The 26,440-nt window shown below is 37.6% G+C and overlaps 1 protein-coding gene across 1 annotated transcript in view; it reads right to left on the bottom strand.

Moving 5' to 3' along the window:
* The window catches only part of CSMD3 (CUB and Sushi multiple domains 3), a 609,188-nt gene that overhangs the window by 356,223 nt on the left and 226,525 nt on the right, over positions 1-26,440 (bottom strand). The window contains 1 exon segment of the mRNA XM_030493685.1: positions 3,976-4,284. Within this exon segment, the coding sequence (XP_030349545.1) occupies positions 3,976-4,284 (309 nt within the window).

Genomic DNA, 26,440 nt, shown 5'->3' with positions numbered 1-26,440 from the left:
AAGAACTGTACTGGTGGTCTTGTTACATCACTTGCACCTTGTATTCATTTGTGTCTGTAGTACAGAGGTCTTACTTCAGAAATTTATTTGGGGTGAATATTGTTTTACAATGCAGAACTCCTTAATGATACACTAAAATAAATTAAGTAAAAAATAAATTAAATCTTTTCCTCTATGTGACTTTCTTGGTATATACATTTCTTTTCCTCTTGTGACTTTCTTGGTGCAGGTAGTTACATACCTGACAATACTGTAAATAGTTTTTGCAAATATTCAAAATATTCATTGGGAAAAAAAGGTCAATACTTTATTTCTTAAATTTTCATGTAAAAAAAGTAAACCACTGTTCAATTGCCTGCACTGATCATGATTGCTGAATAAAAGGATATAGCCAAACTTTATGGCTCATACTTGAAAAAGAAAAAAGAATGCCTACTGTAAATTGTTTATATTGAGTTCATCTCACATGATATGAGCTAATTCTTATTTATTTCTGGGGTAGAAGTCCAGGTTCACTACAATGAAGAACAAAAGCCCAGTAACTTGATTGGAGATACTTGAGCTTCAATGCACCTCCTTTTTCCCCCTACTTCTGAATAGAGGAAGAAGATATACTTTTTGAGTGCTTTCATTAGAACTCAGGACCTAAAAGACACTATGTTTCTCTTCCAGCTATCATATCTAAATGCATTTTTCATTAGCCTATCAAGCTGCATCTTGAAAGTAAGTTTTTAACTCTTGAGCCACTCTCTTCTTCTACCAGAAGGCTTCATCATTCCAACAAGGACTCTTCTTGCTCCTCCTCCTAACGTATCTATTTATATACTATAAACTCATTTGTCCTCCCCTCAAATTCTCAAGATACTAGCATTCACTTCCCGAAACATTCATCCTTTCATCCTGTCTTACATTTTCTTTTGTAAGATGAGATGATCAGAATAATGTAAAACCATTACAGTTCTTATGTTCATCTGATTCAGTCTGAATTCTTTTGATGAAAGAACTATACTCATGTATAGTATTCCTCATGAGATCTTACTACTGCCTTATAAAATGATGCCTGTACTTCCCTAGCTCTAATGGAAGCATTTCAGCAAATGCATCTAGGGTTCCTTTTTCCTCTCCTAAATAGGCATAACATCTTCAGCTAGCCTTTGACACAACCTACAATTATTGTTGAAGTCCAGATAGTACGCGTGGTAGACTAACTTCATCTAGCAGTTTAATTTTAGACAGATAGACACCTCTAGTTCTCCCTACACATCTCTTTCATACATATACTTCAAAAAATATCAGTTTAGGAAACAAAACAGTATTGTTAGTGTTTACTCATTCTGAAAGATCTTATTCACAGAATAATCCTATGGAAGCAAACAGTACTAGTCTTATTCTGTAGTTATTGGTTTGCATCAGTGCTAATGTACCATAAACCAGCACAATTCTGATCTCACTAACAACATGCTAAAAAAAGCCTACAGTGAAGACTACATGAACAGTACATTTTTACCACTTTAAATATACATATATATGATATAGTAAGCTTCAGTAAATTCTATTTAGTATATTAAATTTGGTCTTTTCAAGTATTCATTCATTTGGGTAGATTTGGGAGCATAATTCTTAAACTATGATCAAGAGCACAAGAAAAAATATATTTCCAGTGTAAAAACTAATCTTTATATATATATTAAATAGAGAAAGAATTAAAAAAGGAATTTACACAAACTTCTTCAGTAGCTCTTATATATAGTCCCATAGTAATTTAATATGTAGGGCAAGACACGTAGTTTTTATACTTTTCTGCATATTTAATTGTCAAAGAGGCTAAAATACTTCAACAAAACCCTACAAGAAACTCCATAGAAACACCTGCAGAATATCTTCCCATAATGGAAATTTCTTAAAGTCATTTAACAATAGTCTCACATTCACAAACGTTCCTTCAAAATACATCTGTGTCTTTGTAATGAGGAATATTTTATCGAAGACCATTACAGGTTATTTAATGAGGGACATTTGATATGTTTTCATGGCTATTATATTATCAACTATTGGTGTTAGCCAAGCAAAAATAGTAAATTTTTTATTCAGTGTATGAATAGCCACTTTAGTAGCATACTTAAGTATACTGTTCTGTGTGTATGATATGGTAATAAAAAAATATTTAAGTGATTTTGTATAAAGAATTCTAGCAAAATCAAGACTTTAAATGTGGCATGAGAGAATAACGTGCACACAGAACTACACATGGGCTTTCTTCTCAAGTACAAGATAGATTGATTTAATCTGTATACGGGATGTGGTACCTTTTATTACCTGTGGTACTACTTATATGTGACAAATAAGCACCATAACATTATTTTAGAAGTATCTATCTTAGTCTCTTTTGCCTTTTTTTTTTTTCATAATGGAAGCTTTAGCATTTTAAATGACACAGTTCAGAAGCATATGCCTTACGTATATCCTATATTAAAGGATACATTAGAGAAAAGGACAGTGAGAAAACAGAGGAGAGGACATTGTAGTGTAAATGATTACAACCAGGAGATGGAAGAAACTGTATGTATATTAAAATTACTGTCAATTTAATCGACAAATTAGTACACTCACATCTTTAAATTAGAAAAGAACACAGGCCCTCAGATACTCCCTTGACCAAAGATCTTCCAAAGTGAATGCAGAGCCACAGAACCAGTACAAACCAAACTATTAATTTTTACCAGTCGATAACCACAAAAATACTGGACTGAAATTAATACAGATGAAACATAAGGAGCTGTTCAATGATATGTTTCATATGTAAACCAAATACAAAGTTTGTTTTTCAGTTATTCTACTTAAATTACATATTTTGAAATTCTGTAGAACTGCAGCTCTGTTTTTTTCAGTAAGTGTTAGTAAACGAAGCTATAGTAATTTTCAAAAAAGTAACTTTCACTATGTAACTGTCTGATCCAGCTATCTTTACAAAATATCAACCATATGAGCCTTCTACAAACTGCTTGTGCTATAAAAGATGTTCCTCTTCAATATATTTGTTTAGAAATTCTTCATGCACAATAGATTAACACTAAGAGTGGACTAGCACACAATAAGTTAAAAACACATAATAAGTAGTATTCAACATTAGCCTGCAAAATTAAACCTCTTCTTCCCTGAACTTGTGTATGTGTGAAAACATACTACTTGCAATTTGCTTCTGTATGTCTATGCTGGTTAAATTAAGACATTCTAGCATTGCTGTTTCTCAGTCTCATGAATCTTACCTTTTAACATTTACCTTTTAACACAATAAACAATGTTTTGTTTGTACTCCAAATGTTGGTCACTCTCAGTATTTTAGCATGTGGATTAAACCATCTGAATATAGAAACATATCAAATCTTTAGCTTTACTACTTTAATACTTACAATTGAATTCCCTAGTTTTCTAAACTTTGTTTCATTCATTGATTCCATGTTTGATAGAATAAAAATGTACAGATGTTTTAAAAAACCAAAATTTTGCTTAAGATTTAAGAAGGGAGATGATTACAACTGCATCACTGATTAGTTTCGAACAAAGCAGCCATTTACAAAATACATTTTTTATGCTATAGTTGCTTATGTCTAAATACATATGCAGAACAGATTAATATTTTAATCTCAATTCTCCAGACTTTCATCAGATCTAATTTACACTACGCTTGATAGTGAAATATAATGATAGAAGCTATAAAGTGGCATCAAAAGAAAAATCCTTATCTTTCCCTTTTGACTTTTTATAAATCAAATTAATTTAAATTATGATGACAATATTATTATTAATTTCATTTTTCCATCTGGCTGCCCACTAAAACTCAATTTTAAACAGATTTAATCCCTTTCCAATTTGGTTCAATTACATTTCCTGAATGGATGCCTGACCTTTCACTTTTAATTTACACAAAATACTTTTCCATAACTACATGGGCACAAGTAAAATAATATCCAATACCTCTATGAGTAACAACTGCAAGTTCTTTAGTTCTTTCTATCTGCTCAGCATTTCTTGGTCGTCTTCTTGTGCTTTGTAAATTTGCTTGATGAAGGGAGAGTGCTTCTTTGGAAGTGGCCGACTCCAGAACTGATTTTCTTATATTCGTAGCTTGCACTTGTTGCTCTTCAGAAGGTTGTCTATAGATGGTTACTGCACTGGATACAGCAACATCAGCAGATGTGCTAGCAACAGTAATAGCACCAGTAGTGGCCGCAATACGCTCCTCTAACTCACCAGTGGAGGCAGTTTTGATCAAAGTGGAAGAACCTGTGGGACACACAGTAGCACTGGATGCTAACTTTTTCTTTTGAATTTTGTTTTCCTGATCAACCTAAGAGACCATATTTCCCTCTGTTTAACATAGTAACGACAACTGACATGAAAAGAAGAAAGTCAATATGCTTTATTTAAAAAATTGAAGTAATCAGAAATTTTTTTCATGCTAGTGAACATCTTGTAATTATAGTGACACTGCACATTCAGTTTTAAATGTCCTCAATAACTGATAAACTCTTGTACCAGTCAGAATGACAGCACATAATTTCCACCCCTTAAAATTCAGTCCTGAAATCAGCATGGCTAGAGCAAAATATACACCTATATCATTAGAAAGGACATGTAGGAAAGTGATAACCACCCTTTTGAGCAGTGAAATAGCAGCATTATCTAGTAACCTAGGTAACAGACGAAGCTTCCATACACCAACTGCTAATAAGGCTGACAAATATGTTCATACATTTGATTCTCTTAATTAAAGCTTGATAGGGCTCTAAAAGCTCATTTAGACTTGATACAAGGCTAAGGGTGGATGGATAGTAAAATGTATATGTATAAAGAAAACATCTAAGCATAATTATTTATACTTGGACAAAGCCTGTAATTCCCTTTTTGTTCTGATTCCTGTAATAGGCCAGATTATGTTACTCAAAAAACTCATCCACAAAATGTCTGAAGAGTTAAAAATTTTTCCATGCACTGCTTGTAAAAATACTAAGTGAACACTCCTAGCTTGTCTAGCAGCTAAAACATATAACCTATGTGGGAATTTTTAAGATTTTAACAACTTTTTCATCCTTCCCTATTTCCTAGATTTGGCTACAAATGTTTGGAACCCAAGACTCTCACCTGTGAGCGTTTAGAATATGTAACACAGTAGCAACTCCATCTTGACTGGAATGAATAAATGGCTGGGCAACGCATAATAAAATTCATAAGAAATTAGCATAAACAAAATTAATATAGCATGAACTGTACTATGTTATACTACTGTTTTTAAAATATGGGATGGTTATTCCACAATAATGATTATGGGGCTCTTGAACAGTCATTCTAACAATAATATTCCACACTTCTCTTTTTACTTCTAAGCTGTCCTCTAACACAGTCTCTGAGACTTGTCCTTTTAAGTGTAGTGGGTGATGACAGGATGGAAACAAACCAGAGCTTTTGCACTGTCAGAAGAATCTATACCCTAGAAAATGGAAGTACGATTCTGAGAGGAACTGAGTAGTATATAGAACCTTTCATACACAAGGTATATCAAATCTCTTGACAGAATTATCAAGTGTTCCGTATAAATAAATGAAACAGATCCTAATGCCAAAAGCAGTCTTGCTAACAAAGTCTTTTTTGTTTCCTGCAGAAATTTTAGGCTGAAAAAGTCTTATTTTGCGATACTACTAAAAAAATACTACCATAACAGAATACTTAAGCATTATACAGACAACTAATAAGGCTGCTGTGGGTACATATTATTTTTGCTATCTTACATTTCATGTCTTAATACCTGTTCTGCACTACAGCACTTCTAAGTCATACAGTGGTGGTTCCCTCTGCAAAATTAAATTACCTCAGAAGTACCAGGTAAGACTCCAGGTTTATACGTCAGAGACCGAACCAAAACCTGCTTACTGTCCAATGACAAGAGTACTATAAGGAACTAAAATAGACCTAGATGTGTTTCAGTCTTTATTTCAAAATAAAAGAAGAAAATTGCCACAACAGTGAATAATATCAAAAGATGAGACTAGTTGTGATTCAGGATACAATAAATTTTGAAAGACTGGTATCAAGATTAAAACACATAAAATACAAGTGCATGGTCAAGAGATATTTTGGAACAGGATAATGCTGATTAAAACAAAGAAACTTATTACATGTTACATAACTACTACTATTGAAGCAAAATCTGTGCAGACACATTTTTATCATGCAAGCAAATATACAAGAACAGGCAGTCCTTTGCTCCCAGTACCAAGCTCAAAGCAAAATTAAATTCAGAATCTCAGTCAAATGGTGTGTTACACCCTACTGCTTTAAAGAGGCACAGCACTTTAAACAAAAACAAGAGAACCTTCATCTCAAAAGAGAAAGGCAAGAAAAATTATGCTTACTTAAAGCTTCAAAGCAGATACATTGAAAAGTACTGTACAACTTAGATACAGAGGCATCTTTCAAGCAAAACACCTAACTTGTTAGGCTTCCACATACACTTACACTGCAGAAAAATGAACTCATGCAGGTCAGTAAAAGGTACAGTGTGGTGTGGTATACATGGAAGAGTTTAAGACAAAATTAAGGTTATGTATAAACAATCTGGTAAGTATCAGTTACTGCATAGAACACATGCATTCACGTTTGCCTAAATATCATTTGTAATCTGTAAAAGCATAAACTTTGGTGCCTCAGTATTTTATGAAAACAGGCTCAGATCAATTGAAACAAATGTAACATACTCTTCAATCAGTCATCTGCAGTCAAACATAGCATTTCAATTTTTCAAAGAGACTATTTTAAAAATTATGATTTCCTACATGATACCGAAACAACCCCCACATATTATTTTCCCTTCATGTTATGGTTTAAAAGGTAAAATAAAATAGCTAAAAGAAGCAAAAACTTGCCATAGGGCAAGGTGGAAGAAAGGAAGACTGATTTCTGCTTTTCGGATAAAGTTTAAACCAACAAATTTCAGTCAGTTGAAGTCAACGCAGAGGTAGGCCATCACTTTGAATTCACAATCAGCAACTAAGAAAATCTGAGGCTTAAGGAGCTGCCAGACTGCACTATGGGAGGATGTGGAAGCAAGAGAGAGTAATTGTTGCTCTGGGCATAGGTTCACAACAACAGATCCTGACCAGATCCCAGACTAAAACAGTCTGAGACCTACTAGTCTGGACAGCCATTTCTCTGAGTCCCTGTGGCTCGAGAACAGGTTAAAATCATTAAAAATGAGGACCTTTTATATGTTAAATTAGACTGCTTAGGTGAGTAAAGATTTGAAGCAGTATTTACACAAAAAAGAATCGCAAATATGTAGAAGTTCAAGGAGATCAAGATGATGATCTACAGAGCAATTCAGTTCAGAAAACTAGTCTGAATGAACTACTACTCAAAAGTGTTGTAACTGCTAAAACTTTGGATAACACAAACATATGGAAGACCCATAAGCCTTTCTATTTATATAAGAAGTGGATGTTGCTCCTGATTCCAGGATCATTTTCAGTAAAGAGGCAAGAGCCTTTGACATTTGCCTGAGACAAAGCTTCAAAAATAGACTATGAATCTGTGCTAGATGCACACACTTTGCATATGCAATATGCTACAAGTATACACAGGGTTCCTGTTGTAAACATGATTGCAAAGGAAATTTACCCCAGATAAACTCATAGTGGAAGTTCTTATTTAAATTAATCTCATGGACTAACTTTTTACAAGTACTCCCTAAGGGAATAAAATAATGTAGGGAGATAATGAATACCTTTGCCCACTCTGCAGAAGCATTCATCAGCAAAATACCTGAGGAAAAAAATGCTATCTAATACAATGAAAATGCCTTTATTGCAAATTATTTTTTCTTCCCTTTTAGAAGCCTATGACTTGGCAAAACTTACCTTTAAAACAGGAAATACTAAACCAACGTATTTTCCCTCTCCAGTCAGTACAGATACTTAAAATGTATTCATGTAAGTTGTAAGTAATGTGCCAGTATTAAATTGAAATTTTACAACTTTTACAAAATGGATTCATTTCAGACAAGGCCACCTGAGTTTTATGCTCTCATTTTAGAGTCTTGAGCTCTGTGCTATGTTAACATGTTGTGTTCAATCATAGATTAAGATGTATATTTTAGATGTGGCAGTTGTATCCTATTAAACCGGAATTGTTTTTCTCTTGTGTTTCCACAAGCTTCTACAAAATAAAGTATTAGTGATTGGTCAACATACTTTAACACATGACTTAAGATTGTGTTTTTTTAATAAAGTTAACATAATTAGCTACTAATAATTAATTGCCATTCTTTCTTATAAGATATGACAAAATAATGTTTTAGCAGGATTATATAAAGAAGTTTTTATGAAAAACAATTAATTCACTAAATTAAAGTGAGAGTGGAATTACAAAATTACCATGCTTTCAGATATTAAAGATCAACTAGACTGAATGAAGCTATTTCTAGCACAATGCAATTTTTAAATAAAGCTTTGACATGAAGTATGTTACCGTAACTTCTGCTATTACAAGTCAAATATTGTAATTCCACAGATTGAAATCACAGCCAGTAAGACTTCACTCAGTTGAAATCCCATCATTAAATGTCCGAAATGCAACAAGTTGGTTCATAAAGAAGCATTTTGCAAAAGTTTTAAATTTTTTTCTAAATTTTCTTTTATTTTAGAGATAATTGATGAACAAACAAACATTCTAATACCATTTATTTCTCCACTGGTTAGTAATACCATGCTGATTAGGAGTCAAACTGATCAAAAAAAAGCGATCAATCTGTAGTGTGAGTTTGTTTTGTGTAACACTGGGATTAAAACAATCTTTATCCATAGACTACCTCAGGGCAAAATGGACTTCAGGAGGTCTCTTGTTGTCACAATAACCTAAAGCAGGGTCAGCCATGAGTTCAGACCAGTTGCTCAGGGCTTTATCCAGTCAGGTCTGAAGAAAACCTCCTAGAATGGAGATTGCACGATCTCCCTTAGCAATTTGCTCAAATGCAAGACTTTTCTCACAGATTTGACCTTCTCAATTTTTTCCAGTTGTCTCTCATCCTCACACCATGCTCCACCATGAAAAGTTCGGCTCTATCTTTTTACTAACCGCCTTGTAGGCATTTGGAAGCTGCTATTAGCTTTACTCTCTCTTCCAGGCTGAAAAAGCCCAGCTCCTTCAGCCTCTCCTCATAGGGCAAGTGCTCCAGCCCCCAACCATCTTGGTGGCCCTCCACTGAACTTCCACCAGCAAAGAACTTGTCTTTCCTGTCATAAGCCCCAAATGCGATACAGTGTTCCAGCCATGGAATAGGTCACAGGAGAGTTCAGTAAAAGGCAATAATCCTTCTTTTTCATCTTATAGCTACATTCCTGTTAATATAACTTGGCATGCTTTGCTCTCTTTGCTGCGAGGGCATACTGCTAGATCACGCTCAGCTTGCTGTCTCCTACAACCCACAGGGCCCTTTTGTCAGAGCTCCTTGCTATCAACCAGTTCTGTTGCCAGGGTTCTTCCTACCCAGGTACAGGGCTTTACATTTGCCTGTTTTGAGTTTCATAAGATTCCCATCAGCCCCTTCTTTCAGCTTGTCTGTGTCACTATGGATGGTAACCCTGTCCTTGACTATTTTGATTTTTGACTGACTTCATGAAATTGCACTGTCACTGATGATACAATCTCATTGATAAACACGTTGAACAGAACTGGTGCGCTGTACCAGGATGTAACCCTGCAGTACGTCATTTGCTACTGGACTCTAGGTAGAGTAAGGCCTATTTATGACTGTCCTCTAAATTTACATATTTTAACTTCAGTAGTGGAAGAACAGATGAAAAGTGGCAAATTATTCATAAGACCAAATATATGGGATCTAAGGCTACCGTTCACCACTATTCTAATTCATCAGAATTAGTTTTGCTGACTGATTCCTAAGAAACAGAGTTCAAAATGTGAGAGTAAGTAGGGATATTCACTCTCTTGTTTATTCAGGATGAATTCAAGATGCAGGACTTCATTAGTCCTTGTGACACATATGATCCAACCAGACTTCCCAAACAAAGCTAAAGGCTAATACAGATGACCCTACACGGGACTTACTACAGTCAAGTGCTAATGAGGTCAGCCTGGGATTTTTCCTGTATATCTTAGTAGCATGAAATAAGCTATTCTATTCTTTTGCAATGGGTAATAGAGAAAAAAGCATTGACAGTTTTAAGCAAAAATAAAATGCATATTTCATTAAAAAATAAAAGAGGTGGTTACAATTATCTAGAGAATTGCAAAAAAAGAGTAATCACTATATTCCATCTTCAAACTTTCAGATGTTAAAGGACTTTCAGTCAAGACATATTTGCTATCCTTACTTAGAACCTTCCCATAGTTAACTAACTTGGCAGTGACCAGTGCATCTCATTAGGAAGTTGTTTTGGGTTTGGGTTTTTTTTTTTTTTAATAAAATAACTCAATTAACTTTTCACTTTGATGTTCTCCGTCATTAAATATCTGCTGCCTGCAAGACTTTTCAATAAAGTTATAAACCTAATTAGAAGCATGTATCCTGGATCTGTTAAAAGAATTTTCAAGTTAGTGTAGCTATAACAGTTTATTTAACTTATTTTTCTAGATGTCATTCCAGGCTCATTATTTTCACAAATCTCTTTTTTATTCTTCATAAATTTCTAGTTATTTTTCCTGCTCTTAAGTTCAAATTACACTTTTGCTTCTGTTGATTTTTCAAGAAAGTAATAGAAAAGAAAGGAATCCAAAATGCAAATATACATTTGAGAATCTAAAATCAGTATAAATGGCTGACGGAAAACATTCTTCTGACCAAATCGATTTTCAGTTTCCAGATATTCAGGAAGAAAATAAAACTGTGAATTTAAAGAAATACATGACTGAAAAAATGTGGTTCAAAACAAGTTTCTAGACTTCAGTTAAAAAGGCAGTGATCCCTGGATTTATTCAAATAGCAAAGACTCCAAAAGCTGTCTAGACACCATTATATTGTGCTCTCATTTCTTATCAACAGAATAACAGTCACATTTTCCTTTTACTGCCAGAGGGATAGTAATATTAGTTGTCTAATATCTATTCAGTGCTATAAGCAAGTAAACTAGCATGCATAAACCAAATATACAGTTCTAGACAGAACAACACTTGCTGAAGCTGGAACTACATATTGATATGACTTTGAATCTTCTACTTTTTATTTTTTCAATTAAGTTTAGATGTGTGGAAAAGTAATGAATGATAAAGCAAGTAATAATTGCCTTTCATTTACTCTTCATATCAAAAAAATCTTTGTATCACTGATCTTGAGTATCTAGGTCAGGTATCTAATCTTTGCCCTAAGCAGACTAAATGCCCGAATTTTCTATTTAAATCCAATGTTCGGCATCATGGAGCTATTTGATACAAATTTATTACTAAAGATTACTAAAGTAATTGAAAAGTCATAAAATTTATCCAATGTATTAATTAATTATTTTAAGACCTAATAATTTTTTTCGTTGTTTTTAAACAGATTAGTACTTGTTAGAAATAATGTGAAGTTCCTAGAAAGGTTGTTAATTTACTACGCAAATGGCAGACAAGCTTGCAGAAAATGTATCTTGCCAGTTTACATTAATCTGTGTATGTTCATTGTAGAGGAAAGAATGAAAATCTAATACTTACCTGGGTCTAGCAAAATTGACAGAGAATGCTATAGAAATTCTGAAGAATGTAGCTTAATAAGTATAATAATATACTTAATAAGTATAAATTTGCCATTAATAATACATGGCCACAGGATTTGTGTTGACCCCATGCAGGCTTGCCTTGGTTTTTTTCACTAGTTTTGATAATTTGTAGTGGTTACGTATTTCCTGATCTGTTTGTATTGTTGTGCTCTGAGAATACTGTATACACTAAAGTTCCGATAAAGCTACATAGTCACTGCATAAAGAGCAGCAGCCTTTATACTGAGGCTGAGGGAGGCTAATATGCAATTTCAGACTTTAGTAAAGAACAATGAGTAAGAAGCAGACTGTGTTAAGAAAACATATCAAAGAAACAGTTGAACTCCAAGACTGAAGATGAAACCCACCCCATCATCATCATGAATATCAAACTCCCCCAACACAGACCCTTGGATGCTATCAGTTCATTATAACCCCCACCCCAGGCGCACAGTGAAAAGGGTGAAAATAAGACAAGAGAAGAATAGTGGAGAGTATGAAGGCAGTTCTTAACTTTTAAAAGTATATTATTATTATTATTAAGGCTTTTCTATATTCGATAGACTACCAGACTGTTAAAACTTTAACTGCAATAACCATAAATTGTTAACTCCATATAAACTGCGTTCCCTTCAGCCATAACAAACTGTGTCTAACATTTGTATCATATATGTGCATTACAATACAACTAACTTTAGATCCGAAGTTTTGTATACCAAATGTAAATTATGTTTCTATGTATCTTAAACCTCTGAAGGAAGTACTGTTAAGGACTCTTGGGACTCTCAAAGCTCTAATGGGCCTAAACAGCATTGCCCGGCCCCCCCTGGGCCTCCTTTCACCCATGCCCATGGGTCCAGGACCCCTAGCGTGGAGCCATCATCCCTGCCCCAGCAATGCCACAGCCATGCTGGTCCCCAGCCCTGCCCAGGCATGGGGCTGTTGTCTCTGCCTGGCCTTGGCCTGTCCCTGTTCCCATAGGGGTGCCTGATGCCCAGGGCTGGGTCTGCCTCCAGCTGCCCCCGGCCTGCCTTGCGCCCTGGCTGGGGGCAGTGGGACCAGCACCGGCTGCGGTGCCTGGCACTGCTGGCCCCCACGCAGATCCCCTGCTGTCCCCAGCTCACCAGCCCTCAGGGAGCCATCAGCCCTTCATGCACCCTGACAAGTACTGTCTCTTAATTACTTAAAAAATACAATGCAATGTGTTAAATTCAACAAGAGCTATTCTTCTCTTATTCTGACTCTCAATTCTTATTATTCTCAGAATAAATACATGAAGTTTATCTCTAAACAGAGTAAATGTTTATTACAAAGTAAGGCAAAGTTGAATGATTTATAAATGAAACTGTACCATCTTTTATTTTGGGGTTTTATCTAAAAGGTCAGGACAGGCTAAAAAATATTACTTTTAAAGAAAGGTCAAGTCCTAAGTGAGATGAAAACATTTCTTTGGGAAGGAAGAAGGTTCCTTCACTATAGAACCTGATTCAAAATCCACTTAAACTTTACAGAGATAAAGCTACTCATGCAGAACATTATGTGCTGTCAGCATCAAGAGGACAGTAACTGAACTTTTAAGCTATGAAGTAGGCATCCAGTGCAAAACAAAAGCTTTGCCTCAAGAACAGCTTCTCCAGGAGATGCCCCCAGTGATTCAACTAGCCAACAATTTCAAGATGTCTTAAGCTAAATGCTTAGACATTAAAATAAATTTCAAAAGTATTCTTAGAAGTGTTACATATGTATTGCTTTAATGAGCATTTCAGACATTTTTGCACCACAACACAATGATAGTAATGAAAGAGTTCTCTTTCAATAGCCAAAATGGTTACTAACATCAAAAACAGCTTCCTCAGTTACTGCAAATGTCTTTCCTGGGCAGTGTATTATGTTATACAGAGAAATGCTCACAAAGCAGCATCTTCTACAGGAGAAAGATCTATTGGCATGTCTAAAAGTATGGCAATTTGATTTTCAGAAATGGCAGATGGATACTTCTTACATTCCTTAGCTGATAGAACTTAAGGAGGTCAAATTTTGAGATGACTGTTTGCTCAGCATATCCGAGCACTTCAGAATTAAGCAGAATGGTTGAGGTCTAAAGACACCTCTCTAGTCCACCCCCAACTGCTAAAAGCTGGGTCAACTATTGCAGGTTGCTCAGAATAGTGCCCGGTCCATGTTCGTTTCTAACCCTATAGGGATAGAGACTCCCACAACTTTCCTGGGAAACATGTTCCTTTTTTCTATCACACTCACAGCAAAAAGGTTTCTTCTGTTTAAATGGAATTTCCCATATCTCAATATGTGCCCATTACCATTCATTCATTCATTGGGCACCACTGAGAATAGTCTGTCTTCATCTTTATTACTCCCTCTTGCTCCATCTTTATCACTCCATCTCGTCAGATATTTATACACATATGCACCAACATCCATGTTTATTTTTCAAAATACTGATCTGTTGAAGGGTCTTAAAAAATTATATTCTTTAAATTAGAATCACATATTTTTGGAAATGCATATTTTAATCAGAAATTTAGAATAATACATGTTCTGAACATTCTTTCCACTTTTTTCCTTTTCTTATAAAAATACCATACTCTTAAGTCAAACTGTCTACTGTGACAATCATCTTCTTGGATATAAGTTCTATTTTCCAGAAAATCTCAGAGCTGACATTGGAAAAATCTGTCTAAGATCATGTGTCATTTTCATTCTAAAGAATCCTCTCAAAACTAAAAATCAAAGTTGTAGGAAGTTATCAATATTTTTTAAGTTTGTTGAGACGCTGAAATACCCTTTCAAGTTTGTGTGATTTACTTGAAATTTCTGCTTTATCCAAATCAAGGACATTTAGATTCCTGGACTCAATCACAAAATCTATTCTTCCATACAAAAAAGGAAATTCAGTATTTTTCACAGCATTTGCCAATTATCTAGTCATGCCAGAAAGCATGACTTTCTGGCTTCTTGCTTTGTAGGAGCCTGCTTTCAGGAATTTCTTTGCCTCTATCAAAGAGCTAACTACATTAGAAAGTACATTCATATCCTTAGACTATGAAGCCCACCAAAGAGGTCCTGGTAAGCAGAACTAGAACTCCGGTTTCAGACAACAAAAGGAACAAAACCCAGAAAGTAGCATTACTATTAGGGGAAGTTACTTGGAAAAAAGCACACATAGCAGTCCACAGAATCAAGGGTCTGAAATGCAAAGCTAGTACAAGCTCTCTACCTCAGATATGGATCTTAATGTGTTGTAATATACTGTGGGACCCTATCCATGTAACAGATACTTCAAAGAGTGTAAGTAAAAAAAACCCTAAAGATATTGTGAAAAATTTTTTCTTTTACTTTCATTACTCTAGAAAAGTATGACTTAAAGGCTTAAGGTGCTTTGAATTTAGGCTGTTTCTGAATTTTTTTTTCTTTAAGAGAAAGATTTTGTAAGAATACTGCATATAAAGAGTAAACTTTTTTTAATTCATTCTACAGAAGTCATGATACTTTCCAAATGAAGATACTTCAAAATAAAAATGGAATGTTCCCTTATTTTCAGCATACTAATATTAATGCAGAATCAGACACTCAACAAGAAGATACTGTACAAAACATAACGTTATGTTGTGTGCTTTCTTCTCTGAAACCCACTGAGATTACTGAGATGGGAAAAAGACATTCCAAGAACGTACCTGAAACTAAAGTCAACAGACTAAATTTACAGTATTCTAAGGTCCACCATTAACACAGTCAGAAATAAAAGAAAGCAGGAGGCACTATATGAGATTTAGATGCTCTTAGCACCATCATAAATATTAGAACATGAATATTCTAAAACCTTCTCGTGCATGAAGGGCAGCAACTCCCAATTTCACATTGATGGGTTATGCAACAACTCATGGGGTTTTGAGGTATAGTATTTTATTGGGGATGCTATGACTGTCACTAAGCTAATTTTTTTTTTCTGTCTCTGTTTTTATTTATTTCCATTAATTTATTTTTATTCTTTTTAAATGAGCAATGTTCCATTCTTAATATCCCTGAGGAAGAATAAACTCCTAAATAAAAAAAACCCCACAACAGTTTCTCTATGTTTTTACGAATGGAAGATACTATGTTTTTCTACACAGGAATGTAACATTCTTTGCAGTATACATAATTAACTAGAACTTAAGATCCTTAGTGGGTAACTATCCTGGGTTCAGCTATAGCAGTCATATTTCTCCTTCTTAGTAGCTGGTGCAGTGCTGTGGTTTTTAACTTTCAGCCTGGGAACAACGCTGATAACACTGATGTTTTTAGTTGTTGCTAAGTAATGTTTATTCCAACCAAGGACTTTCTCAGTCTCATGCTTTGCCAGGGAGGAGGGGAAGCCGGGAGGAAGCAGAGACAGGACACCTGACCCAAACTAGCCAAAGGGATATTCCATACCACAGCACGTCATGCCCAGTATATAAACTGGGGGGAGTTACCCGGAAGGCCCAGATCACTGCTCGGGTCGGCCTGGGTATCGGTCGGCGGGTGGTGAGCAAGTGTATCCTCTCCCCTTGGTATTTCACTAATCATTATTATCATTGGTGGTAGCAGTAGTGGTTTTGTATTATACCTTAGTTGCGGGACTGCTCTTATCTCAACCCGTGGGAGTTACATTCTTCCGATTCTCCTCCCCATCCCTCCGGGAGCGGGGGGAGGAAGAAGGGGGGGGGAGTGAGCGAGCGGTTGCGTGGTTCTGAGTTACCGGCTGGGCTCAAACCACGACAGTTCTTTTTGGCAGCCAACGTGGGGCCCGAAAGGTTGAGATAACGACAGATCTGACCAGAGTGTGTTTAATCATATTTGTGATAAGCATTCATTGTTACTACTCATCACAATGGTGATTATTTGGCTCTCAGACTTGTTGTGCTTGATCTCAGAGTTTCAGCATGTTGTACCTTACTTACAGCCACTATTTGCTGTTTTAGTGTTTATCAGCTGGGGGGCCTGGGCTAAGGTTCTTGTTTCACTGTACTTCATGGTAATGACCTGTAATACAATAGACTCATTGATCATGAAACTGGTCTGGTTTGTGCTTCCAGCGTGGCCATCACCTCTATACATTGGGAGGTATATAATGAAATATTTTAGCAATTGCATATCTTTTTTTTTCTCCTCGGGGGGTAAACTTACGAAGGAAGCATTCTCTTTCACCCCCCGTTCCCCCACCAGCATATTTGCAACAGCAGTTGAGAGTTCTGAAGGTTTTAGATGGCCTTTGAGTACCCTTGAAACCTGCCTGCTGATTGTGCCGGGGATCAGCATGTTGGCAAACATACGGAGTGTGTTTTACCCACGGCCATCCTGTCGTAGGAACATCCTATTTCGTTTAATCTCAAAAATTCAGCAGCTGTCCACCTTACCCGGTCTCTCAGAGGATCCTTCTGTTGGGGGGTTGCTGAAGGTCGAAGAACAACAAGTGCCAACTGCGACCACAACAGTGCACCGGCGGCAATATCGCACCAACCGAGACTCCTTGATTCCCATCCATAAGCTGATCCGCAGACTGAAGAGCCAAGGAGTGATCAGCAGGACCCGCTCACCCTTTAATAGCCCCATATGGCCAGTGCAAAAGTCTAATGGAGAGTGGAGATTAACGGTAGACTATCGTGGCCTGAACGAAGTCACACCACCATTGAGTGCTGCCGTACCGGACATGCTAGAACTTCAATATGAACTGGAGTCAAAGGCAGCCAAGTGGTATGCCACAATTGACATTGCCAATGCATTTTTCTCAATCCCTTTGGCAGCAGAATGCAGGCCACAGTTTGCTTTCACTTGGAGGGGCGTCCAGTACACTTGAACCAACTGCCCCAGGGGTGGAAACACAGCCCTACCATCTGCCATGGATTGATCCAGACTGCACTGGAACAGGGGCAAGCTCCAGAACACCTGCAATACATTGATGACATCATCGTGTGGGGTGATACAGCGGAAGAAGTTTTTGAGAAAGGGAGGAAGATAATCCAAATCCTGCTGAAAGCCGGTTTTGCCATAGAACGGAGTAAGGTCAAGGGACCTGCACAGGAGATTCAATTTTTGGGAATAAAATGGCAAGATGGACGCTGCCAGATCCCCACAGATGTGATCAACAAGATAACAGCAATGTCTCCACCAACTAACAAGAAAGAAACACAAGCTTTCTTAGGTGTTGTGGGGTTCTGGAGAATGCACATCCCAAATTACAGTCTGATCGTAAGCCCTCTCTACCACGTGACCCGGAAGAAGAATGATTTCAAATGGGGCCCTGAGCAACAACAAGCCTTTGAACAAATTAAACAAGAAATAGTTCATGCAGTAGCCCTTGGACCAGTCCGGCCGGGCCATATGTGAAAAATGTGCTCTATACCGCAGCCGGGGAGAATGGTCCTACCTGGAGCCTCTGGCAGAAAGCTCCAGGGGAGACTCGAGGTCGACCCCTTGGCTTTTGGAGTCGGGGATATAAAGGATCTGAGGCCAGCTATACTCCCACTGAAAAAGAGATACTGGCAGCCTATGAAGGGGTTCGAGCTGCCTCAGAAGTGATCGGAACTGAAGCACAGTTCGTCCTGGCACCCCAGTTGCCTGTGCTGGGCTGGATGTTCAAAGGCAGGGTCTCCTCTACACATCATGCAACTGATGCTACATGGAGTAAGTGGGCCGCACTAATTACACAATGAGCTCGAATAGGAAATCCCAGTCGTCCAGGAATTCTAGAAGTCATCATGGACTGGCCAGAGGGCAAAGATTTTGGGATGTCACCAGAAGAGGAGGTGATGCGTGCTGAAGAGGCCTCACCATATAATGAACTGTCAGAGAGTGAAAAGCAATATGCCTTGTTTACTGATGGGTCCTGCCATATTGTGGCAAAGCATCGGAGATGGAAGGCAGCTGTGTGGAGTCCCCTGCAACAAGTTGCAGAAACTGCTGAAGGAGAGGGTGAATCAAGTCAGTTCGCAGAGGTGAAAGCCATCCAGCTGGCCTTGGACATTGCTGAACGAGAAAAATGGCCAGTACTTTATCTCTATACTGACTCATGGATGGTGGCAAATGCCCTGTGGGGGTGGTTGCAGCAATGGAAGCAGAGCAACTGGCAACGCAGAAGTAAACCCATCTGGGCTGCTGCATTGTGGCAAGATATCGCTGCTCGGGTGCAGAACCTGGTGCTGAAGGTACGCCACGTAGATGCTCATGTACCCAAGAGTCGGGCCACTGAGGAACACCAGAATAACCAGCAAGTGGATAAAGCTGCTAAGATTAAAGTGGCTCAGATGGACTTGGATTGGCAACATAAGGGTGAATTATTTTTAGCCCGGTGGGCCCATGACACCTCAGGCCATCAAGGCAGAGATGCAACATATAGATGGGCTCGTGATCGAGGGGTGGACTTAACGATGGACACTATTGCCCAGGTTATTCACGAATGTGAAACATGTGCTGCAATTAAGCAAGCCAAGCGGTTAAAGCCTCTCTGGTATGGAGGACGATGGCTGAAGTACAAGTATGGGGAGGCCTGGCAGATTGACTATATCACACTCCCACCAACCCACCAAGGCAAGTGCTATGTGCTTACCATGGTGGAAGCAACCACTGGCTGGCTGGAAACATGCTGTCCCCCATGCCACTGCCCAGAACACTATCCTGGGCCTTGAGAAACAAGTCTTGTGGCGACACGGCACCTCAGAGAGAATTGAGTCAGACAATGGGACTCATTTCCGGAACAACCTCATAGACACTTGGGCCAAAGAGCATGGCATTGAGTGGGTATATCACATCCCCTACCATGCACCAGCCTCTGGGAAAATCGAACAGTACAATGGGCTGTTAAAAACTACACAGAGAGCAATGGGTGGTGGGACTTTCAAACACTGGGATACACATTTACCAAAAGCCACCTGGTTGGTCAACCCTACGGGATCTGCCAACAGGGCTGGCCCAGCCCAATCAGAACTTTTATGTACTGTAGAGGGGGATAAAGCTCCTGTGGTGCACATAAAGAATTTGTTGGGGAAGACAATCTGGGTTGTTCCTGCTTCAGGTAAAGGCAAACCCACTCATGGGGGTGCTTTTGCTCAGGGACCTGGATATATTCGGTGGGTAATGCGGGAAGATGGGGAAGTCCGATGTGTACCTCAAGGGGATTTGATTTTGGGGGAAAACAGACAACGAACTCAATTGTACGCTGTTGCCTGCTCTATAATACTTTTATAGCCCACCAGCTAGATATCTTCAGGTCGCCAGCCATTGACCCTGACTTCCCTCCAATCATCACCTCAACAAAGAATGAATTTTGAGGAAACCAGACGAGCTCAGCAGTGACCAGACGAGTTTGGCGGTATCATCAGCAGGCAACAACCCAACACTACGTACCGTCCCTCCTGCCCTGAAAGACTATTACAAGAGATGGAGCCTGACATCATGGACTGGATGAGTTCAGCAATTTTACAGGGATTGGTCCATGGACTAGGGAATGATATCTTTCTCTGTGTGTGGGTGTGGGTGTATATATATGTGTATATATGGGACAGGGGTGATGGTGCGCTGAGAGATGTGGGATCTGAGCATGACGTGAATGGTATGGAATAAGGGGTGGATACTGTCCTGGGTTCAGCTATAGCAGTCATTTTTCTCCTTCTTAGCAGCTGGTGCAGTGCTGTGGTTTTTAACTTTCAGCCTGGGAACAACACTGATAACACCGATGTTTTTAGTTGTTGCTAAGTAATGATTATTCCAACCAAGGACTTTCTCAGTCTCATGCTTTGCCAGGGAGGAGGGGAAGCCAGGAGGAAGCAGAGACAGGACGCCTGACCCAAACTAGCCAAAGGGGTATTCCATACCACAGCACGTCATGCCCAGTATATAAACCGGGGGGAGTTACCCGGAAGGCCCAGATCACTGCTCGGGTCGGCCTGGGTATCGGTCGGCGGGTGGTGAGCAATTGTATCCTCTCCCCTTGGTATTTCACTAATCATTATTATCATTGGTGGTAGCAGTAGTGGTTTTGTGTTATACCTTAGTTGCAGGACTGCTCTTATCTCAACCCGTGGGAGTTACATTCTTCCGATTCTTCTCCCCATCCCTCCGGGAGCGGGGGGAGGAAGAAGGCGGGGGGAGTGAGCAAGCGGCTGTGTGGTTCTGAGTTACCGGCTGGGCTCAAACCACGACAGTAACAATTTAAATAACTATCACTTGAATATTACTTGGATTAATACCAGCAAAAAAATACAAAAGTAATCTCTAAAATAAGTTTCATATCTTATTTTATGAAACTAAACAAGGGCAAATTCAAACCTTGGCAACAGGAAAGGTTGGAGTCTGACTAGAAGCAGAGCAGCTCTACTGAAAAGGCCATGGAGGTCCTGGTGGACAGAAAGATGAATATGTGAGCCAGCAGTATGCCCTGGTGAACACCATCCTAAATTGTATTAACAGAAGCATGGATGATGATACACAGATGGCATGGATCATCCCCAACTCTATTTAGCACTTGCTAGTTCCATATCCAATTTGAGGCTCACCAAAAGGAAGATGCCTGGGGAAGAAACTGATATAAACTGTAATGAGTTTGGCAGACAAACAACAAGGTGGTTGGGACTGAAGCACTTGCTCTGTGAGGAGATGCTGAGGAAGCTGGACATGCTCAGCACAAAGAAGAGAGCTTCAGGGCGGCCTAAAAGGAGCTTTCCAATACATTTAAGGTGGGAGGACAAGAGGAAAGGGTGTAAGCTGAAACAAGAGAAGTTCTGAGCAGATATAAGGAAAAACTTTTACCATGTGGGGACAGTCAAGCTGTAAACAGATTGCCTGGAGACTTTACGCAGTCTCCAACCTTGGACTTTTCAACATAAGAATGGATGAACCCCTGAGCAACCTGGCTTTATCTCAACATCCAGCTTCTTTTAAGTAGGAGGTACCCTTCCAACCTGAATTATCTTATGATCTTATGATACCTAAGCTACTTCTTAGGGTAACTTAAATTCTACGTCATTCACTTTTCACTTCTTCAAAATTATAATTGAATAGAATTATAGCTAACTCTGCACAGCAGTATTTTAATGGATCCTCAGTCTACTCTACAGAGTGTAAACCCCACCTTGTTGACCCAAACTTTTCTGGTAGATTTCAGGTAAATAAAAAAGCTAAAAAAAAGGCAAAAAAAAAAAAAAAAAAAAAAGCCAAACAAACAAACAAACAAAAAAAACCCGAAACAAAAAAAACCCAAACACACCCAAACAACCCACCAACCCCAAAATCACTCTTAGGAAATGCCACAAACACTTTAGTATTCACACTGTTATTCTGCTGTCGTTCTGGCTATTTTCAGACAGACATAGAAACAGAAAAGGTATGACGAACATGGCTCTCAGAGAGCTTTTATAAAGTTTTCTTTCAAATATGAATGGTACTGAAATTTGACATAATGAAGATAGGAAGAAATTACTTAACCGAGTATCTCTGGTACTCATTGGTGATTTCACAGATTAACATATTCTATACAATAATGTTCATGAGTATGCCAGGTTTATTGCCTCAGCTGCATTTAAATGAAAACACTTCATTAAATGGAGGTATAAGTTTAATTAATTTCCAGGTGTCTGTGAATGGGGAAAAAAAGTTAAATTTCTTTCACCTTTTTGTTGCTGCTACTGATACAGTACACAAATAAAGCAGCCCATATTTTAAAACATAAAAAGATCAGTTGACTGGAGAAAGCAGAGGTGGAATTAAAAAGGTAGTTCAGAAAATTCTTTAATTCCTTACTTGGAGGAGAATTCATTAAAACATTAACTTTTTATTAAATAGATTTGACTCCTTCTTTACAAAGAAGTTTGGGGGATACTTTGTAAAATGTACTTCAGGAATTAGATAATCTTAGACAGTTCTGAAGAGTAAAGACAAATGTCTTCAACCTTACCTATACTGGAAATAAGTAAAACCTGTAGTATCTTCTTTAGCACTAGTGACATATTCATATTCCAGAGCAGAATTTTGGACCTAATTTTTCTATTGGAAAAAAAATAACTTTCCTATCTTTAAGCAGGAGACTATTCAGCATAGTACTCAATCTTCACGTAAATAGTGTGATTAGAGCCTTCACAAATAATAAAGGAGGGAGAAACATTTAAAAGAACGCAACAACTATATTTCACATAGCTATCCTGTTCATACAATTAAATTTAAACTAAATAACCGCTATATTTTTACCCTCACGGATACGAGGATGTGATTTCTATCAATCAGAACTGCAAGTTCTCAAGCAGCTAAACACTAAACAACAAACAACTCTGGCTTTAGAACAAAGAGAGGTAACAGAGACAGAGATAATTCTGCATAACAATTTATGTGATCTGATTAGAAAGAACATGGGAAACTTGAATGCTAGGCAAGACACAAAAAAATCCCCAAATCCCACATTCAGTTACTTCATCATCTAGTTCTAGATTGTTAGTTTCTTATCAAAAGGATCTCTTTTATTGTGTGGGTGTCCCCCAAAAGTACAAAAATCAAAAAACCCAACCAAACCAAACCAACCAACCAAAAAACCCTCCAAAATTAAAAATTACCTCCTAGAAATGAAAAAAGTTTAAAATTCAGGGGGGATGGGAAGGGGGGGTGGGGGTATGGAGGGAAGAAAACGGGAGTAAATCATCCAGCAGAAATCATTCTAACACATCTGATGTGAATGACAGTATTCATTTTAACACTTAATATCTGTTTTTAAAGGTAGACCACTTCAGGCTTGTTTCCTTCAGTGTCCAGTAAACTTCGTAATGGTTAAAGCTATTCAAAACCTAAGTAGAACAGCTAATCACTTTTGATTATGACAAAATATTTTTCACTGCAGAAGAAGTCACTTAATGAAAAAGCCCAAGCGTATTATGGAAGCATTTGAATGTCAACATTTTTCAAAGAGGAAACAAACTGTTCCAACAGTTTAGCTCAATACCACTAAATATTCTAAATGTAAATAAGTAAGTGTTTTATCCCAGGTTTTTACCTCAGTTGTTTTATCATCTTGACATGAACAGATCATGAGTGCAATATATTACACTGATCACCATGAAACATACAGATGCACAAGTTAATGTATTAATGTTCTGACCTTATAAAAATGAATATTTTGAAGGTCCTATAAACTTTACAGTTTATGTACTATTATTACAAGAGATCCATTGTCAGAGAATATTTATTTTAATAATTAATGTTTCTTAAATTTTAGTTGGTGTCCTTAGAGGATTCATTTTTTTTAAATACATATTTATAGATACATGTGCACACATAACATCTAGTTATATAATTACAGATATTAAATAGTTTTATATATTTAAAATATTTACTTTTTAAAGCACACTGATTTTTTAATGCTTTCCCTTCCATAAACCAGGACTGTTCATATTACCTGTGGATTTTATATTTTGAACATCCAATTTTCCTGGGTTTTTTTGTTTGAAATTCTAGTTTTCATTTCAATTTATCAATTCCTGAACTTCCAATAAAAATGACCTAAGTAAGGAAAATACTTTCGTTCAAAGTATTACCTAAATTGAAATAAAGAGTAATTCAGTATATCTTTTTTTCTTCTACAGATGAGATGGAATTGCTTAGAGTCAGAAACATTGTAAACATAAAACACCATCATTTTCTCTTTTGTAAACAATGAACAGATGTGTGTAGAATAGTAAATAAAACAGAAAAATATTAAATTTTTGAATGCACATAAAATATTAGAGGTTTTTCTTTAGGCCAAGTATGAAATTAAGAAGATATATCTGTTGAATCATAAAAAAATGGGAAGGACTCTTTACTGCATCACTTAACATTTATTTCAGAAGTAATTTATAATCCATCAATTTAAACATTAACACAAACTAACAGAGCCTTGGACCACGTGGCTTAGGGCAAGGTGTCCCTGCCCATCGCAGGGGGGTTGGAACTAGATGATCTTAAGGTCCTTTCCAACCCTTACTATTCTATGATTCTATGATTCTATGTTTTCATATTTAATGTTAGTTCTAGTGTCTTTTTTATGAATGATGATCTTATTTGAAGTAGAAAAAAGTGAATTAAAATTTTAGAAACAAACCTTTCTGGATCTGTATACAGCATTAGAACTAACTTACTTAACTAACCACCAACAGTGCTGTTATTAAAAGCTGTAATTGGGAGAATTCTAAAAAAAAGTACTTTAAAATGGGGGAGGGTCAAAAAACGAAGAAATTTTTCTCTTCTCTGACTTGACTACAGCAAAATCGATGTTATTCTGTGCACTGTCATTGTAAGGGTATATAGTTGTGAACAGAAGACATCAAGAGTGCAAAGGTGAAAAATCATCTTTTCAGAAAGTATAGCTCAGTATAAGATGAAGTGGAGCTAAAAGACCCATGAGTATGAAAATCCACTAAAAGCATTTACTTGTGTGACAATGTATGCAATTTAAGTCTTTGTTATGCCGGAGGGGGGTAAAAAGTCTGCCAAGAAGTTCTGGTAATTTCCTTTCATTCTATGAAGATGGTTCTTTTTTCCTACATCCATTCCAAAACCAGGTAGCCTGGGCTGTTTTGACAATAGGAGTTCGGGGTCTGAAAAGTCACAGATTTACAATTCTTAGAACTAAGTGGCTGTCAAACAAATTACTAATGCAACCAGCAGCTTATTTACATTGCCCTAAGGTGAAGCAGGCATAGCCCTTATTTAAGTAGCAGACTTCTCAGATGTGACTCAAGTGATGCAGCACCTTAATTTCTCCCAGGGAATCTCCAGCCCATGAGCATGCTGTTAGTAAAAAGCCATTTCAGTGAGTTATATTATGTGAGATTCAACCTGAAATTAAGAAACCCACATCTACCGAGTCTATAGTTGCACTAGGTATATAAACTATTATAATAAATGCAAATCTAGTCAATGTAATCAGTGGAATGCAATATTTTAATTCATCTTAAAGTACATGCCTTGGAGAGGACATAACAGCTGCTCATATGCTGTTTGTTGTCATCTTAGTTCTTCCCTGTCTTCTAGTTTCTGTGCCAGAATGGCACGGTGCCCTGCTTCCAGCCCTGGTTTCAGCTGGAACAGAGTTATTTTCTTCCTAGTAGCTGGGACAGTGTTGTCGTTTGAATTTAGGATGAGGATAATGTTGATAACACACCGATGTTTTAGTTGTTCGCAAGCAGTGCTTACACTAAGTCAAGGACTTTTCAGCTTCTAATGCTGCCCAGGCAGTGAGGAGGCTGGGGCACAAGAAGCTGGGAGTGGACACAGAGGGAACAGTTGACCCAAACTGGCCAAAGGGATATTCCATGCTATAGAACATCATGCTGAACAACAGAAATGGGAGGAGTTGTCTGGAGGTTGGCAGCCCACTGCTCAGGGATGGGCTGGTCAGCAGATGGTGAACACTTGTATTGTGAATCACCTGGTTTCTATATTCTTTTATCATTATTATTATTTTCCCTTTCTTTTCTGTCCCATTAAACTGTCTTCATGTCAAACCATGAGTTTTACCTCTTTTCCGATTCTCTCCCCTACCCCTCTGAGGGGGGGTGTGTGACTAAACGGTTGTGTGGTGTTAACCTGCCTGCTGGGTTGAACCACAACACATGTTCTCCTGCAAATTCTAATTTCCCAACACTATGCAGATGTCTCATTTACTCTAGAACACCTCTACCAAACCCCTACCATGTGGTCAA

This window comes from Strigops habroptila, chromosome 1, assembly GCF_004027225.2.
Source record: "Strigops habroptila isolate Jane chromosome 1, bStrHab1.2.pri, whole genome shotgun sequence".
NCBI lineage: Eukaryota > Metazoa > Chordata > Aves > Psittaciformes > Psittacidae > Strigops > Strigops habroptila.
The sequence above is the reverse complement of the archived record's forward strand: the minus strand, read 5'-3'. Positions and strand labels throughout refer to the sequence as shown.